We start from the raw sequence: 18,777 nt of genomic DNA, 5'->3' as shown, positions 1-18,777 counted from the left end.
AATGGGGCCCTTTATATAGCCAGCTGTCCTTTCTCAACAACAATTTGTCGATGTTTTTGGTGTTGTATATATGCTAATTTATGGACCTAATAAGTATCTAAAGCCATTTGCAGCTGCATGGTACATGTTGCCATGCAACCAGTCTATGCAGAATGTAGGCACCTTATATATAGAAATGAGCAAGCCAGTGATATTTTAGGGAGCAGGCTAGCAGATGGGGCCCATTACTTACATCATAGGAGCCTACACAACACAAAGCATTGTTGCTGTATGTAGGTTTTATTTGTTTTTTATCTTATATTTTGGAAATGTACATCCAGTTTTCTACCCTTTAAATTTCTTGCCCCCCCCCCCCCAGGAGGCCCTAAGGTACAGCTTGTTTAGCTTCTACGTAAAGCTGGCACTGAATGTGGCCTGCTTTTCATGCACGTTTTTACCCCTGCATTGTACATTAAATAGAAAACGCCCCCAGGTTCAAGTGCGCTTACCGTAAACCCATTTGGAATAAAAGAAAAACACTGGTAGTTGATCAAAATGAGATATCAGACTATTTCCCTCCCTCTGGAACGCACTCCCTCCAGATAAAGAATTACACAACTTGTAGAAGACATCTGAGGGCAGCCCTGCATCGGGAGGTTTTTAATGCTTTGATGTTTTTATTATGTTTTTTAGATATGCTGTAAGCCGTCCAGTGTCTAGGGAAACTCAGCCAGATGGGCGGAATATAAATATGATGATGATACAGCATCTTTGGGGCCTGATCCGGAGGCTAGGGGCTTCCGCGCTCCCCCGATTCTGGTCTCACGATCCCCGTATCACACGCCACCCATAGCCGCCTCCTCTTTGCGACGCAATGGCTCCCTCCCTTCCCCGTCAGTGCAGAAGCTCCGCCTCGGGAGACCAAACGCGAAGGCCGCTCCTCCCTTCCCACGTGTGCTGCCGGGGGAAGGGAAGCAGCGCCTGCGCGCCCGAGGAACGTGGAAGCGCGACCGGGGGCCCGTGTCGGAGCGGCGCCGCTTATGGAGTGCGCCCGTTTGTGGAGCCGGCGGCTGCGGCCCGTCGCGCTGCGCGTGTTCGCCTCGGGGATCTGCTGCTGCAGCAGCAGCCGCTTCTTGCAACGAGGGCGTGCCGCCTGCTGCCTGCCGGATGTCGCGGCGTGGGCTGCCGGCAGGCCCGGGAAATGCCGGCTCGAGCCGGAGGGCAGGCGGACCTTGCTGCGCGCAAGTAAGTCACGCGCTGCCACAGGCAGGTTCTCCGTCCTGCCCGGGGATGCTGGGGCTTTGCAGCCCGAGTTTGTTCGTGGTCCCGCAGGAGGAAGTTCCGGGGCGACTTGCTCACCGAATGAAGACGCCCAGCCAGGGCTTTTCCTGTCCGAATGGCTCACGCAGCCTTACCAAGCTCAGCAAAAACCTTTTTACGCACGAATGTAGTAGGTAGTGGAGCTGGCATTCAGCTAGGTTTTGCTCAAGAGTAGGCCCACTGAAACAAATGGACCTACCTTAGTGAACCGTTATTCATTTCAGTGCAGCTACTCTGAATAAAACGGAGACCACTCTGCGTGAGGAAGTGCGCTTGGAGGAATTTGACCGAGAAATCCCTTTGCCCAGTGAAAACGGTCAGCGTGGATGAACATGGGTGTTAACTGGTCTTAGTTTACATCTTTGCACCGTGACACTTGAGCCAGATACAAGTGACAGGAGTTGCAAGTATCCATACTTGAAGCAAGGCCCATTGTGTTTGAAGGCACTGAGCCCCAAGTGCGCTGCAATCCTGTACATGCTTACCTGGCCTTGTGCCCCATTGGAGTTGGTAAGGCTTAATTTCTAAGTAGGCATACAGAGGATTGCACTATAAAAGCACATTTTGCCCCTCCTTTAAAACACACAGTACAAGTAAGTGTGCGCAAAATGCAGTGCTATACGTTAAATGGGCCAGCACCCATGGGAAGTGCATTGAAATGTGTATGAAACACTTGCCCGTGCACCACACTTCCTGTGTATTTGCCTCCACGTTGCATTAGTAAAAAAGATTTTAGAAGTTGGGAACTTTGTTCTGGTTGACACTCCTAGCCCCAACTTCAATTGTTTTTTTTTAATTAGTTACCCAGTACAAAAATAAAATAACTTTCCTCAAACCTTAAAGTAATAGCCAACCTAGTTTGTTTATGGAGGCCTAGTTTGGCATCAAGAACTGTAAACATGTTAATCAGTGGTGGTCTTGCAGTCTAAAGATGCAAATAATATGCTGATCTTGTCAGAAATGATGAGCTGTGACTCATGATCAATGTGGTGCTTGTTGCTAAACATATATGAGATCAGCAAATATATATAATTTACAGCTTGGAACTTCTTTTCACCCTCCTTCAGATGATCTGTCTCGACACTTTACTACAGACGTGTCTCAAGCCACTTTAGCGAGTGTGGCTCCAGTGTTTTCAGTGGTAAGTACTTCCTCCAGTTACTATGGATGCAGGGCAAGTCTGAAGAAGAACATGAAAGATGCCCACAAAGCGCCAGCTTTGGGGGTGCAGAGTTGGTTAATGGCAGCTAGAAACTAAGGGGAAGCTAAAGGAAGAAGACCCCGAGGAGAGACCTGAGAGAGGAACAAGAAAAAAAGCATAATGGTGCTGTGGGTTAAACCACAGAGCCTAGGACATGCTGATCAGAAGGTCGGTGGTTCGAATCCCTGCAAAGGGGTAAGCTCCCGTTGCTTGGTCCCTGCTCCTGCCAACCTAGCAGTTTGAAAGCACGTCAAAGTGCAAGTAGATAAATAGGTACTGCTCCGGCGGGAGGGTAAACGGCGTTTCCGTGCGCTGCTCTGGTTCGCCAGAAGTGGCTTAGTCCTGCTGGCCACATGACCCAGAAGCTGTACGCCAGCTCCCTCGGCCAATAAAGCGAGATGAGCGCCGCAACCCCAGAGTCGGCCACGACGACCTAATGGTCAGGGGTCCCTTTACTTTTACCTTTTAAAGACATTGGAGAGAAAAGAAGTAGATGTATGGGTGGACTGGGGCTGCTGCCCCACACCCCCAAACACTTACTGGGGACTAAACGTCAATGAACATAGTTCAGTTGGTTAGAGCATGGTGCTGATAATGCCAAGGTTGCAAGTTTGATCCCTGTATAGAACAGGCATCTGTCATGTATAATCCAGTTGAGATTCCTGCATTGCGGGGATTGAAGTAGATGATCCTCAGGGTCCCTTCCAACTCTGCAGTTCTATTATTCTCTTATAAGCATGTGTGGGATTGCCATATGGAAAAAAAATCGTCATGGAAATGACTGTTCTACCAACAAAGTTAATTGATGCCATTGCCCAGGAGTGATTTGGGCTTGGCTCATTTGTGCATTTTGCTGCTGTTTCCAATCACTCTTATACATTAATTTGTGAAGCATTTTTAACTTGCAAATATCGCCCATCTTCATTAGACTCCACAGTGGTCACCAGTCTCCCCCTCTTTGTTCAAGGTTAAGAAAAGTGTGCTGCCTTCTAGAAGTGCATGTGCCTTGCAAAAGTGAAAGATGTATTATCATCATTTCTCACCTTAGAACTACTTCACGAATGTTCAAAAGGTTGTGTCATGAGGTGGAAACACCACACCCAGCTATGGTGAACCCAGCTGTGGCCCTGCAGCTGATGAAAGGCTGCAACTCCTGTCCTTCCTGATAGTTGGCAATGCTGGCTGCTGAGGTTGATGGGAGCTGGAGCTCAGCAGCAGCTGCAAAGTCTCAGTTCTGCATACCTAGACTGCATACATCTTGAGATACAGTGGTACCTCAGGTTACAGACGCTTCAGGTTACAGACTCCGCTAACCCAGAAATAATAACTTGGGTTAAGAACTTTGCTTCAGGATGAGAACAGAAATCATGCTCTGGCGGCGCGACAGCATTAGCTAAAGTGGTGCTTCAGGTTAAGAACAGTTTCAGGTTAAGAACGGACCTCCGGAACAAATTAAGTTCTTAACCCGAGGTACCACTGTATATGTAACCAAGGTATGAATTAAGCTAGATATTTAATTCTTTAGAATTAATGCTGCCTCTAGAAATTGCATGGCCATCTAAATCATATGAATTCTGTACATTTGACCTAGTGTTTTTTTAAGAATATGGCAATACTGATTTCTCTCTCTTTTTTTCTTTCCAGATGAAATTCGATAAAGAAGGTGGTATAAGCTTTTACGGTAGGTGGAATTCTAGTCTTCTCTTTACTTCTGAACTCAACAAAGCCTAGAAGTTTTGAAGACATGCCGATGCAGCAGTGTTGATTGTTTTCTATTTGGTTGTTTGATGCTAATCCACAAATCATTTTATCTATTTAGAGGGCAGTTCTGTGGCAAGATCTGCCAGGTTGAGCAGCTTAAGATGCAACGGATCTCTGGCTCAGCCCAACCCTGGCTCAGCCAAAGATTCACTGTGGTAACTTGCTCATTCTGGCTCAGTCAGCCGAGGCCAATGTAAGTTCTCCAAAAGAGGTTGGGGCTGGGCCGGGGTGGTGGTGGAGCTAGTCTGGATCCTGATCCCATTCAGCTTACTCAAATGACCTGGCAACCAGGCATAGACCACTATTTTAAAGAATTGATTTTCCTCTGCCAGGCTTAAGCAGAGCAACAGCAGCCCCACGGCTGAACATGGTTTGGATCTTACTGGAGTAACTTAACTTACCCTGGCTTGCTTTATGCCAGCTTCTTCAAGGATTGTTCCCTTAGCACATCTGTTTACCACCTTTTTCTATATAATCAACATGCCTGACCTGGGGTTTGCAAGCAGGATCCCATCCTACTTTTATTTCAACAAGATGTCTGTGTCATGTGGACTCAGACCATACTCTGGTTCCGTTAATTTCTCTGGGTCTTGTGCTTGCTGGAGTGATGCTTTTGAGAAGCTGCTGTGGTCTTTGTTCTCATTTCACATCGTTGTGTTGTTGTTTTTTTAATAAACTCCTCCTTGGCAGAAAAAAAGAAAACAGAGCTATATCAGGAATTAAGTCTCCAAGCACGAGATCTACGGTTTCAACACCAAGTCAGTGTATCCCCCAGGAACAACAGGATTATCATGAGAATGGAAGTAAGTGCACCTGAACAATTCATATTTTTTTAAGGAGAATTTTTATTAAAGGTTTTCATGAAATAAAAAAGAACATGCAATGTCTCTTTTTTGTTGTTGTTCAGATTACAGTGGTACCTCGGGTTACATACGCTTCAGGTTACATACGCTTCAGGTTACACACTCCGCTAATCCAGAAATAGTACCTCGGTTTAAGAACTTTGCTTCAGGATGAGAACAGAAATTGTGCTCCCGCAGCGCAGCAGCAGCAGGAGGCCCCATTAGCTAAAGTGGTGCTTCAGGTTAAGAACAGTTTCAGGTTAAGAATGGACCTCCGGAACGAATTAAGTACTTAACCCGAGGTACCACTGTAGAAAGTCTTTTGGTTATGTTCAGTGTAAGACAATATGGTAAACTTGCACACTATTTTCCCATTTTTCCAACCTGCTCCATGTGTGACGTTTTTATGTCAGCATCATTTGGGCAGATTCTCTTTCTATACATTTGTCGGTTTACATGGGCAGTGAGAGAAGGTTGAGGGGGTGTGAGCAGTTCTGCTTTCAAAAATAATTTTCATAATTTAATTTCCCAGTTGCAAAAAGTGGTACTATATGTACAGCAGACTACAATATGAAATTCAGGGCTCATCTTTTTTAACAGCATCTAAAATAGAACCAGAAATTATTTAAAAACAAACAGGTAAAAGCAACAAGGGATAGAAAACCTATAAAATTTAAACATACAGAACAGCAACAATAGGAGGAAACCAGACAGTAACCAGATATTTAGCTCTGCATTTATCTGCTACTATCAGGAAATCAGCAAAAAAAACCCAACAATATTTAAAGCCTGCACAAAAATCTAGGTTTTAACCCTCTCCCCTCTGCTTTTAACTTAATGATGGAACAAGCTTGCATATGGGTTTAGATTAGTTCCCTGGAGTTCCACAGAGTTTGCGCCAGTCTTGTGGGGGGCAGAGTGAAGAAAATGTGCTCCCAATGGTGGTGCAGCAACAACACCTGTGGAGCTGTCACTTCCAACCTGAAGCACCTCAGTCCTCACTCTGCCCCCTTCTGAAAAACTTGCCAGTGGTGGGAGGGTGCCACTGCCCTCTGCACCACCCCCTCTCACATGAGCCACTGCTGGTTGGCACCATGTAAAAGTCTGCAAATATACAAAAGCCCAACTGATTTTATCCTCTGCTTCTTTCAGTTTTTGAAGGCGGTGATTACACCGGAGTATCTCCTAATCCTAGACTATCGCAATTTGAACTTGGAAAAATGGCTCTTCGAGGAACTGGCACCTCAGCTAGCCGGCGACGGTCAACTTGTTACATATTCTTTGCCTTTTGAATTCAGAGCTATCGAAGCAATACTACAGTACTGGGTAAGCACCCGTGCGTTTACTGTACTGAGAGTAATAGCTTGCTGTGATCTTGTGCTTGTCAGGAGTTCAGCCTACACTCGAGTAGGACCCTGGTAGAGACACATGCCCGACTGGCATGTTCTCTTCCTCCTGGTCGATTGTTCGGGAGCTTCAAAAGCTTTCTTCAGCCCGAACATCACAGCGACCAATGCCAACCGACACCAACACACTTAGGGATCCACAGAGTTTGCGCATCATGCGTAACAGACCTCAGCAACTCAGCATTTTGGCTAATCTACTTTGTTTACATATAAGCACACACTGCAACATGTCTCCCTCTCTAGCATCAGACAGCAAAGAGAAAAAAAACAAAGGACAACAGTCCCACTTCATGGAACACAGTAACACAAACATCCTGTCTCCGTCACTTCCCACTCGGTGGAGTCAAAACATATACCGTAATGTGAAAGACACCAATCCCATGACTGCAATCATGGAGCAGGAATTCTAACAGTGCTAAGGAAGGCTGACTAGGAACATGGTCTGCCTATAAGCTGGCCAGGTGCAGCCCTGATTGGCAGCTTTAAATCTGGCAGAGGTGAAGGAAAGAAGTCTCCACTCTATTCCATTACCCTTATGAGGAGGAGTTTTCACTTCCCTCCAGTTAGCTATTAGGGCTCCCAGGGCACCTATGAAATGGTGGACACAGCACCTTAGCCAGTGAGTGGCTGACACATTACCTGACCACATGCCTCATCTGCAGCCAAAGGATAGAACTGGCTTATTTTATTAAATAATGAAAGTGGGTGCATGTGTTCAAGTTGACTTCCATCATACACCATTTAAATATGTTGATACTTTGCGCCAGTATGGTTAGTTTAAAAAATAAAATAATAAAAATTATTCATTTTTGAAAGTTAAAACACATTAACTTCAAATTCAGTATATGTTTCTCTTACAAAATAAACAAGATGACTTCCCATGCTTACCTCCGTGGTGTTTTTGTTCCCATCCATATTCTGCTGCGTTGTATGCCAAGACTATATCTAATACGTATTTCCTCTTGTTACATTTATTGTCATTCTGAATCCACTGCTTTTAATTCAAGTCCTGCCCACAATTTCATTGACTATAGTTCTTTTCATTCTTTCTCAAACATTCCAAAATGGGTTTCCATTCTTCAATAAAAGGTTCGTCATTTTGGTCTTGCACTCTTGCTGCCAGTTCTGCAGAGTCCATTGGCTTTGCAATCCATTCCTCTTTGTTTGGGACTTTTTCTTCCTTTCAGCGTTGCTCATATAGGATTCTGGCAGCTGTTGTTACATACATAAATAGTTTAATCATATTCTTTGGGACACTTGTCCCCAATATCCCTAGAAATACTTTGCTACAGTATTTGTGTTTCTGGATTTTGCTGGGAATTGCTCGTCAGCTTCAGGGATTTCAGGAGTGTCTGTGACTGTGTTGCCTGCTTTTCTGAGCAAGAGGCTTCAATGACCCAAGACATTCTAAAAGGATTGTTTTGATTCTTATGAAGGATCCTGTTGTTATCTAGATCAGCTACCTGCACGGGAGACTTAACAACCTGCAGCCTCAGATTCTTGAGACCCTGGATGCTTTAGTGGACCCTAAGCTTTTATCTGTTGATAGGAGCAAAGTCCATGTCCTATTGCAAAATGGAAAGAGGTAAGACAGACTTCCTTCCCATTTTTCAATGACCTACTTGGACATTTCTGTATGAAACCTGAGTTTTGAGCTATGCAATAGTTGAATCTTGCACAGGCACACTATTCAGCTGGGATGGAGGCGCTCTAGGGTCAAGTCCCAAATCTGAAATGCTTAGCAGCTGTTACCTCACTTGTAAAAGAGGAACCCTAAGCTTGTTCTTGCTGCAACAGACTAACATGGCAACCTGTCTGGAAATTACTCCACGTGATGGTTGTGAAGATAAAAAAGACTGTATAATGTGGATGGAGAAGAGAGCATGTGCTATGCCTAGCTGTAGAAGCGAAACCTAATCTGCATGTAAATCCTTTGTAGAATTGAGGTACCATTTGTTTTTATAAATGAAAATGCTTACAAAATCCTCTTCCCCCTAAGCAAGTCCGCAAAGTTACCCATGAAAATGCAAAAGAAATACAACCCCCCCCCCAAATTAACCCAATCCTAAAATGAATAGAAAATAAAAAAGCAGCAAGCTGGTGTTATTAAAAAACAACACCAACCCACTAACATTATAAAATGGTCCTTTATTAAAAGACCTGGGGAAGAGAACAGTTTGAACCTGGTGCATCACTGATGCTAATGTAGGTCTGCAACTCGGGGGCCACCACTGAAAAAACTATTCCTGGTCACCAATTGCTCCACCTCTGAAAGTAGGGTCTCTTAGAGAAGGGCCCTCCACACATTTTAATGAACTTGCAAGGTTCATATGGGGAAAGGTGTTCTTCAAAATACCCAGTTCCCAAGCCATATAGGGCTTTATAGCGGATATAAGGAACCTATAGCCTTATGGACATAGTTGGACACCTATCAGCCCCAGACATCATAGTCAAAGATTGGGGGTGATGGAAGTTGTATCCCAGCAAGAGCTAAAGGTCCACAGGTAGCTCTTCCTCTGTGCATGCAGATCTCCCACAAAACGACACTTGACTCTAGTGTCATCTTGGTGGTAGCGGTTGGTTTTTAATTCTTCCTGCTTTGCTTTTAGCTTGTCAGAGTTAGAAACAGATCTTAAAGTTTTCAAAGAGACACTCTTGGAAATCTTAGACGAGGAAGAAGTGCTGGAAGAACTGTGCCTGTCTAAATGGACAGACCCCCAAGTATTGTAAGTATACAGTGGGATGCTTACGTTGGGCAAGGCTTTTGTATCCGAGGACTCTGTATGGAATTAGCCAAATAAACATTGTGAAAGTTTGGGTATAGGAAGCGGCGTTTCCAGCATCTCTGTAAACCATTTAGATGGTTTTTCCCCCTAGCATTTCGGGAGAGGATTAGCCTCACAGAATGCTGCTGCTTTTGTAAGAACACACATTCCAACAAGTGCTATGGTGGCACCAAGTTGCAAAAGAAATGTTTTGTCAGCAGCCTAGGTGGCATGGCAACTATTGCAATTGTGGACTAAATATTTTCTTTCTTAAAAGTAACTTTACATCCAGTTATAGGCTATCAGCTGCTTCAGATTGTTGAACAGATACTCTATATATTTTGAGTTTTTGTTTAAATTGCTTTGTATGGTGTGCCGACACCAAAGGCTAGGAATTAGGGTGGGAGATGAATTTTGGTCTAGGTTTCCACTTGGGAGAGATGCCGCTTATAGATTTTCGGTATGCTGGCATTTTAATTAGATCTGTTGTTGTTGTTGTTGTTCACAGTGAGGAGAGTCTGTCTGGAATTGACCATGCGGAGGAGATGGAGCTGCTATTGGAGAATTATTACAGGCAGGCAGAAGATCTTCTCAATGATGCTCGTGAGCTTCGGGTGTTGATTGATGATTCTGAAAGCATCATCTTTATCAACTTAGACAGGTTAGCTGCACGTAACATTCTGCTCACTACAATTTTAGATGCACCTTCTGGAGGGCATTTGAAACTTGAGCTCGGTGGTGTTTATGTTTATGAAGCTTCTCTTCATATCAAGTTGAACAGATGAGTTTAATTCTATGCTTATAAAATGTGTTTTGTTATTTCATTAAATCTGAAGTAACTCCATGTGTTCTAATCTGAATTCCCAGACCTGTCTGGGTTCTGGATGAAAAAGAGGTAGACTCTTCCGAGATACTCGGATCTGCGAAATATTAACTGGCCTTTTGCTCCTCTTTAGCCACCGCAATGTGATGATGAGGCTGAACTTGCAGCTGACCATGGGTACCTTCTCCCTCTCCCTCTTCGGATTGATAGGAGTAGCTTTCGGCATGAACTTGGAATCCTCATTCGAAGAGGTAAGGCACCGTTTTGAAAAAAAGGCTTCATTCTTCTCTTATGAAACCACACACAGTTCCCAATTCTGATTGTAAATGATTCGCATGAGATATACCATTCATTCTGGACGTGCAACTTCTCATCTACATCCATATCAAATAGGAAGGGGAAGCCTTGTGCCTAGTAATCAGTGTTTATCTATAGACTACTCACATCTTTAGGTGATATTTCTCTTTAATTGGGCTTAAAAATTGCATTGTTTTATGAGTGCGCAGTATCCTTATGCATTTTTGTATCATAAAGTTTTTCAGCTTTACAAGTGAGAGATCTAGATCAAATGCATAGCAGACTGAAGGGTTTGCTTGGGGTCTGAAAACACACAGAAGTTGAGTACAATCTACTGTGACTTACCTGGGGGCCGCTTGTCTAAAGAAAGGAGCTTCCCAGCTCCTTTTCGGCACGTGACCATCTCCCCGCCCCCCTTGTCGTTCAGCAAAATCTCTGGCTAGTTTGGTAGCTTCAGCATAGAGGAGAAGAACCTGCCATTGTGGGGGGGACCCCACTGTGAATCAGGGAACCGTACCCATACCCCACATTAAGCCTTGAATGCAAATTTGCTCATAAATCCGGTTCCTGGGCTGTGCATTAAGGTCTCTTCCCAACTGCCGTCAGCTGGAACAAGTGTAATCTTGGGGGATAGCTTGCTTTTTCAAAGTGGTGAAAATAAGATAACGTGATAAGGGTTTGAAGAGTTGCATCGTTAACTATACATTTCAACTTTACCTAGGACCGCAGAATGTTTTGGCTGGTGACAGGAATTATGTTTCTGGGCAGCGGCCTAATTTGGCGGCGTCTGCTTTCATTTCTTGGGCGACAGCTGGAACCTTCAATGCCTCCACCAGTGAGTAGGACCTCTCTGAAAGTTACACTGTGCCACCACCTTCGTCTCTCCCCAATTTGCCAGTTTCTCAGACTCTTCCCTGTGCATGTCTGCAGAGAAGCAGCCAGGGGCCGAAGTGTGCAACAGTGTTCACCTTGAAGTGACTAGAATAGAGCCTGCAGTAAATAAGGGGTAAAATTCCAAGTCTTGATGCCTGCTCTGCCTGAAGAGCTATGGGAATTCCCTGTCACTTCTCGCAGTGAGGGAACTGCCAGAAGACCAGCGTCCAGACTGAATGAGAGGGGTGGAGGCACTCCTTCAGGTATACAGGACCAAAGTCGTTTAGGGCTTTAAAGGTCACTTCGAACTGTGCTCAGAAACGTACAGTGGTACCTCGGGTTACATACACTTCAGGTTACATACTGTCAGAGCTGCCTCTAGGTCCCAGCTCACAGAGGACCAACGCTAGGCTGTCGTAATTTCAAAGCCGCAGCGTGCAGCCCTACGTCTTAAACCCTAGATCGGCAAAGTCCCGTCTGAGTCTCCTCCCCTCTGACACCAGTTTAAGATCCTAGCCCTGCTCCACCTTTTCCGCTGCTCTCTCCTCCTCTGGGTCCTCCTGCCCGCTGGGGCATTGCCCTTTCTGGACTCTTCCGACGCTGAGTCGCTTAGCTCCTCCCCCTGCCTCCGGCGGGCTTTAGGACCCGGTTCCCAATCCTCATTCTCTGTTGTCCCGCGCTCCTGTACATTTGAACTTGCCTCTCACGCCAACCCAGTGACCTTTCTCCTAACCGTTACACTACTTCTGTCACTGCTTCCCTCTTCCGGGATGCTGGCCGGATCTGACCTTCCCTCCGTTGTCCGACTCTCCGATGGAGGCGTGGTCAGCCCTGCCTCGTCTTCTCTCCCTGGTGAGGAGTGCACTGGCCCCGATACTTGGGACCCTTCCCCCCCACTCTGCTCTGGTGGGGAGGCTGGTCCTGATTTCCAACTGCTCTGGGAGTCCCTGCTGCCCCCTTGCTCCTGGGGCGTTCCCCTTGGGAACCCCCTACCTCTGGCCACTGGCGCCCCCTTCTGTGAATCTTCCGATTTGCTGGAGAGGCTCATGGAATCCCTCGGCCCACTGTCCTCTTCTCCTACGCTCCCCTCGGATTCTTCCCCTTCGCTCTCCATTCCCTCTCTTCCCTGTGCCTCTGCTCCTGAGCCCCTGACACATACGCTTCAGGTTACAGATTCCGCTAACCCAGAAATAGTGCTTCAGGTTAAGAACTTTGCTTCAGGATGAGAACAGAAATAGTGCTCCAGCAGCGCGGCAGCAGCAGCATGCCCCATTAGCTAAAGTGGTGCTTCAGGTTAAGAACATTTTCAGGTTAAGAATGGACCTCCGGAACAAATTAAGTACTTAACCCAAGGTACCACTGTACTAGGAGCCAATGTAGGTGGCATTTCGGGACTGGTGTTATATGGTCCCGGCAGCTGCTCCCAGTCACCAGTCTAGCTGCCGCATTCTGAATTAGTTATAATTTCTGAGTTACCTTTCAAGGTAACACCACTGAAGTCTTCCTTTAGTGGATTTCAGAGTTCCTTTGTGCTGACTACTGAATTGTTTTCCCATCCTACCTCCTCTTCTTCTTCTTCCACAGATCCCTGCTCTGCTGAAAAGAACTCAGCCAGCAAATGGGAAGGTGGAATATAAAAGCGATATTAAAACAGAACCCCTTGGGTCAAGTAGAAGCACACTGACTAACCACTGACCAGACCTCTGTACTGGTTGACCTGCAATAACTGAACTTTAGACTGTGTTCTCTTGTAATACTGTAGCAGGGATTTCTCCTTTGACTCTTAATGACATGCCAAAGATGTGCAGCTGAGACCACCAAAACCAGAAGCTTTGCCGAGAGAAGAGTACAGTCGACTTTTGTGCACCGCGGTAGGAAATCAGAATTCCACAAGTCAGCTGGATGAGCTGAAGGTGCTTATCATCTGATGTCTCCTGTGGGAAATTCCGTTTGGTGTAATCTTTAAGGAACACAAGAAAATGGGTAATAATAATGTCCTCCCTCCAAAGAATGCAAAATCCAATCCAGAAATCTTACTGTATGTTCTGTAAATGGTGGTGTTCACAATTCATGGGTAAAGTTTATAGATAGGGGAAATGTGGTCATACATACCATCCTTAAACAGTCTGCTTCCTGTATGTAGAGAGTTATATTTTCATAAGATTAGACGATTTCATGCGAGAGAGGGCTACCAGTGGCTGCTAGCCATGCAGTGCTTCCGAATGCCAGTTGCTGGAAACTACAGGAAGGGAGAGTTGCTCCTGTGCTCACGTTCCGCTTGCTGGTTTCCCACAGACATCTGGTTGGCCACTGTGAGAACAGGATGTTGGGCTAGATGGGCCATTAGCCTGATCTAGCAGGCTTTTCTTGTATATAGGTATATATATATACACCTACCTTTTACCATAAGGTCCCAGGGCAGGTTACAACTATGTAAAATTCATTTTAAGAACAGTTTAGAAAACAAATCACAGTGGAATAGGGTGGGTCCTATTGCAGAGATTAAAGGTGGGGAGGGGAGGATAACGCACACAACCTTGAACTCTTGCGTGGGAAAGCAAGGTCCAAATATATAATGATGTTCACAGCAGCCCTCTTTAATGCCAGCATTTCATAGTTCTGCTATTTAAATAATAATAATAATTGTACTCCGCCCTCCCCAGCCGGACCTGGGCTCAGAGCGGCTAACATCATATAAATAATACAATATGCAAAACCAAAATAAAGTGTTTGGCAACCCTGATAAAAAAGCTAATAATACTAATACTAATACTAATACTAATAATAATACTTCTTAATTTATGCAGTTTCACAACTTTAGTGTCTGAACTACCAAAACTAGGCTGTTGTGAGACAGCCTAGCCTGTCTCACAACAGGGCTGTTGTAAAGATAAAAGGGGGAAGACAACAGGCAACAAATGTGTGTAATTTCACAACTCTCTGAAAAACATACACATAACCTTAATAAACAAAAAAGTGTTCCTATTAAAAGTACAGTCTATAGGAATTTTAACTTGCTGCAAGCTGTAAGGTATTTGCTGATTCATTTTGGTACTTTATATTTTTGGTTATGGTTGCTGTATATTAATAAATAACACTCCAGTGATGAAAAGCAAATCAATGGATGGGGGAACATGGAAAACCAGGGTGGGGAGAGATTGCAATAGCACCATTTTTTTCTCAAACGGAAGGAACCCTCATTTATTTAAAGGGGATTACTTTTCAGCAAAATACACCCAAGCCAGCAGCTTGTGTTTTCCTCTGTAAAGGCAGCACACTTGGGAAGTGAATGAAATCATGTGGATGGGGAGGGTACTTGAACAAACATACACCTGAGTCCCAAGTGAGAGTGATCAGCATTTCTTGTTCAGATTGCTTACCAACGGTGAATAAGTATTCTTAGCAGTGGTACGACCTGCGAAGTACTGCAACCTTAGAACTGCCTCTGCACTTTGCCTTCTAACTTTCTTCAGACAAGGCCAATTGCCCTATGTTTCCTTCTTTTTTTTAATTAAAAAAAATGTAAGCGGCAGGGGCGCTGTTGGCTCAGGGCCTGTTATGTGTGTACCCACTGAACCTCATCAGAAGCCCCGATCCTACAAAACCAGGGAGAAGAGCCATCAATCCCGAGACCTCTGTTGAAAGCAATGTAGCAAAACCAGAAGAAACGTCAGTCTGTGGCACAGTTAGTAGTTTACCTTCTAACTTTCTGATAACATCTAGAATGATGGCAAAGTTCAGAATGAATGTGAAATACCGCTCAAAGGGGAATATCTGTTTTGATTACATTGCACATGGGATAAGGTAAAAAAAATCAAAAAAAATCAAGACAGCACATTCATTAATCATTAGCCTAAATAGCACAGAGAGAATCTGGAGAAATAGTTTGTCATTAGATTACATTTGATTAAATAGGAAGCAGCCTTTGCACCAACCAGCTTGCACTATTTGTTCATCTAGCCCAGTATTGTCTGTGTTCTAACAGGGTCCTACTGCAAGATCCTTTTAATTGGAGCTACCAAGAATCACACTTGAGACCTTTTGAGCTACAGAAGCTATTTAAATAGGTGTAGAAGCTGAGTGAATTTCAAGTAGCTAATATTTCTTGTGGGTCAGTCAGCTTCTAAATCCTCCTGAATTTACCATGCAATTGTGTGCAATTCCATGCATGAAGGTTTTCTTAATATCAGAAAAAAGTGTTACATTCTTGTTACTGGCTCTACCTAGGAAGTACCATGGCCTGTAGTTTCAGTTGCAGTCCTATGCACCTAAGAATTAAGTCCCATTGGACTTGACTAGAAGGAAGAGGCATCTTACTGGTTGGTGGACAGAATCCTAACAGGAGAGCACTTTAAATCATAGCCCATTAGACATCTGTGATATACAAGGTTGAACAACTGCTCTTGCTGCCATGTAGATGTTAGTAACTCAGCATGGGCGATTTATGTTTTGGCCGTGACTGAAGAGGGATAAAAATGCAATTCCACTTCTTTTCAGACAGATGTATCTGAGTCCGGCCTAATTTGAGACGAAGCAGTCCCACTTCCAAGTACAGGTTAAAGAAGTGGTTCATTTCAAATCAAGGTTGGAATCAATAGCGAAGCTTGGGAAAATGTGCTCTTGCCAAACTCTCTTCTGTGCAACTCCACATTTTCATTGGGGCTTCCTTCTTCAATCTACTCCACTGCAGTGTATATTGCAATAAATACTTTAAAAAATAGGCCTCTGTGTATGCACAACGCATGTAAACAGTTGAAAGCAGCTAATGGTCTGAAGCAATGACATTATGTTTTTAGAAGGATTTCCATTCATTATTACCCTTAGCAAGGAAATTTAAACACAGCAATAAGTAATTTTAGATCTCGGCTTCCGTTCCTTAAAATGTTAATGCTGTTCAATTGCCGGTTAAACAGGAAGTGAGTTATGCTTCTCCATTTTCAAAAGGGGCAGAATTTTACAAAAGTGAAGCGTGATGCTGAAAAGAGGCTAGGTCGGGAAGCATGGCAATTAAAAGGTGTAGAGAAAAAGTCTGCCACTTAGCCGAGCTTCTAGGGAGCTTCTCTCAGCTGCTACTACAACTTCAGTCTGCAAAGACAGAAAATACCCATTAATACAGCAAAATTCAGTTCCTTACTTTTTCTTTCTTTTTTTAGCGGGTCATTTTGCCAGGGCAAAACAGATTACCCCTGTGTACAGCTGGGCACCGTGCATAAGGAAGTCAGGTGATGATGCTTCCCCCCTTCACCATAGTGGGGTGGTCTCAAGGAAGTTGTGGAACCGCCTTGGTTCTAAGCTACTTCCCTAGGGTTGTGTTGCGGGGGGAAAGCAGGCAAGGCATGGCCTCTTACCCAGCTGGCATAGGAGAAACACTCAAGTTATCACAAGTAGCCCATGATTCACCCTGCAGATGGGCTTGTGAAAACCAGCAGTGCTTGTTTCCCTACCTTTTCTCCAGATTTCACTGTGATCACAGCACTCCCAAATCTTGATTTTTCCTGCAACAATAAAACTACGGTTATGCACTGTTTGACAGTGTTAATGCTTTCTTTCTTCACTATAGTTATTTTCATTAACAGACCAAAGATCATCTTTAACACAACTCAGTTCCCGTAAGCAGGGTCACCACAACCCACTTCTCTGGCAACAGATCACCAGTGCAATAATCCCAGCTAGTGTTTGCTACAACCAGAGAACAAGTGCAATGCTGTGAGCATGCTTATTCAGGATGCAAAGATACCTACTGAACAAACCGCTCCATGTCATTTGTGTGAATGATGAAAACCATATGCTATATACAGCAAGAGGAAAAATAGCTTAGGTCTGCAGTCAATTGGAAACTTTACAGCTAACCTTATCATTCCCAACCTGATCCTAACCATGTTTGCTTAGCCGCAGATCCTTTGAAATTCAGTGGAATATAAATGTGCTTGGGAATGGACCCTAAGTTTTCTCAAGTGAAATTTGGGGTGATGGTTCAGTTTCCAAACCATTTAGCATCCTGTCCCTAATTGTGACATTGTAATCTTCTTTAGATGAAGATCCTTCCTGACCCCATTGAGTCAGAAATAGAAATTGCAAGATATCCTTCATAAATCAGTTCAACTGTGTTTTGAACCCACCAAGGAAGTTTGTTGTTCACATGGTTTCAGTTTTAATGGTTAAAACTGGTTAAAATGCATTAAGGACCCAATTGTTAGCCATTAATTCTACCCACAATTTATTTAGCCCAAGCAGCAATTTATCCTTTCAAAGTTTGGTTGCTCACCTCAGGAGAAATGATGACATACTGCGCCTGGAACAGAAAAAAGAGAGACTCACTTTTACATTAGTTTTTAAAGGTGGATGAATCAATTAAATGTATGGTATCTAGCGTTTGCTCTGCTGAGAATTATTTCAATATAGAAACACAGAAGTCAGCTACTATGATGCAGATATTTCATAAACTGCTGAGCAGGAGCAACACGAGAGTTTTCAAATGCAAAGAGTTTGTTACTGCAATGGTACCTCTGGTTACAAACACTTCTGGTTACAAATGCTTCAGGTTATGAGTTCTACTAACCCGGAAGTAGCTGCTCCTGATTGCGAACTTTGCACCAGGATGTGAACGCAAATCGTGTGCCTACAGCGCGCACGCAGCAGGAAGCCCATTAGCAAAAGCGCGTCTCAGGATAAGAACGGCTTTAGCTTAAGAACCGACCTCCAGAAGAATTAAGTTTGTAACCAGAGGTACCTCTGTACTTTCGTTTATCCACCAAAGCAGACACCACCACAAAGACCTATAGCATTTGCTGTAGCATTACCCAGTCTTCAGGACAAGGCGAAGTCCATGATTTGCAGTTGTCTGTCACATGTCCAGAGGTGGTCTGGTTTCCACTAAATATGTAAACACGTGCAGCCTCTCCTCCAAACAGCCCAGATAAGATGTCTTTTGCTCGAAGAGGTGAGGTCACAATGATCTCATCTGCAAAAATTTGCAGCGGGGGAAATATATCACATTGTACAATGAGACAAAAACTAACTTGCACTGGATATCCCTGTGCAAAAGCTTTGGCCTTTAAAGACTTCGTTGGACGCAGGCATACACAAACTTGGGAACACAATTACCAGACATATACAAGCCTGCTTTGTGTCTTCTGCTTCCACTATGGCTCCACTGGATCCAAACCCATGTTGCTCCATGACAAACACCATAGCGACACAAATAATATGCCTTGTTTAAAATAGGCATACCTAGCACCAATGTGTTTTTGGATTTTCTCTATGTCCGGGCCTTTGTAAGTGGTATGGTGTCTGCCACAGACAAATGCAACGGACAATGAAAACTCGCTCCATATTGCATGTGAAGCAGGCCTTAGCCTACAGACAATAATACAGCCAACAAGCCACAAGCAGGTGAATATGTGTTTTATTTTCCTCTCTCTTAATTCCTACCCCCCCCCCCTTTTACTGTAGGAATGACTAATGTTTTTTGGCCCATGAGTCGTCTTAGTTTTTGGCCACTCAGCACTCC

At 44.2% G+C, this 18,777-nt stretch overlaps 2 protein-coding genes across 12 annotated transcripts in view; one reads left to right on the top strand and one right to left on the bottom strand.

Annotated features, from left to right (window-relative positions):
- GPLD1 (glycosylphosphatidylinositol specific phospholipase D1) overlaps positions 1-18,777 on the bottom strand; it is a 234,000-nt gene that overhangs the window by 192,547 nt on the left and 22,676 nt on the right. For 10 of the 11 annotated variants that reach the window (XM_083746910.1, XM_083746911.1, XM_083746904.1 and 7 more), the window contains 4 exons: positions 18,068-18,228; positions 17,533-17,559; positions 16,712-16,762; positions 15,028-16,352 (listed from right to left, as the gene is read on the bottom strand). In XM_083746910.1, coding sequence (XP_083603036.1) covers positions 16,275-16,352; positions 16,712-16,762; positions 17,533-17,559; positions 18,068-18,228 — 317 coding nt within the window. In that variant the 3' untranslated portion in view covers positions 15,028-16,274. Of the gene's footprint in view, positions 1-15,027; positions 16,353-16,711; positions 16,763-17,532; positions 17,560-18,067; positions 18,229-18,777 lie in introns of those variants that run through there. The other variant, XR_014566200.1, reaches the window with a different exon arrangement.
- On the top strand, positions 936-14,258 carry MRS2 (magnesium transporter MRS2). Its single transcript, XM_083746988.1, has 11 exons — positions 936-1,224; positions 2,367-2,440; positions 4,145-4,181; positions 4,952-5,064; positions 6,256-6,429; positions 7,964-8,094; positions 9,119-9,235; positions 9,783-9,935; positions 10,231-10,348; positions 11,116-11,229; positions 12,852-14,258. Exons 1-11 carry the CDS (start codon positions 1,020-1,022, stop codon positions 12,960-12,962), a joined length of 1,347 nt encoding a protein of 448 aa, XP_083603114.1. The 5' UTR covers positions 936-1,019; the 3' UTR covers positions 12,963-14,258.

Source organism: Podarcis gaigeae, assembly GCF_964106915.1.
Source record: "Podarcis gaigeae genome assembly, chromosome: 7".
Classification (NCBI taxonomy): Eukaryota; Metazoa; Chordata; class Lepidosauria; order Squamata; family Lacertidae; genus Podarcis; species Podarcis gaigeae.
This window is presented reverse-complemented; position numbering and strand designations above follow the sequence as displayed.

What these genes read in the sequence shown, in the direction of transcription:
- MRS2 (XM_083746988.1), top strand. Translation starts at nt 1,020, where the DNA reads ATGGAGTGCGCCCGTTTGTGGAGCCGGCGGCTGCGGCCCGTCGCGCTG. An exon ending in GGATTATCATGAGAATGGAA is followed by an intron (nt 5,065 to 6,255) that starts GTAAGTGCACCT and finishes TGCTTCTTTCAG; the next exon opens with TTTTTGAAGGCGGTGATTAC. An exon ending in AAGCAATACTACAGTACTGG is followed by an intron (nt 6,430 to 7,963) that starts GTAAGCACCCGT and finishes GTTGTTATCTAG; the next exon opens with ATCAGCTACCTGCACGGGAG.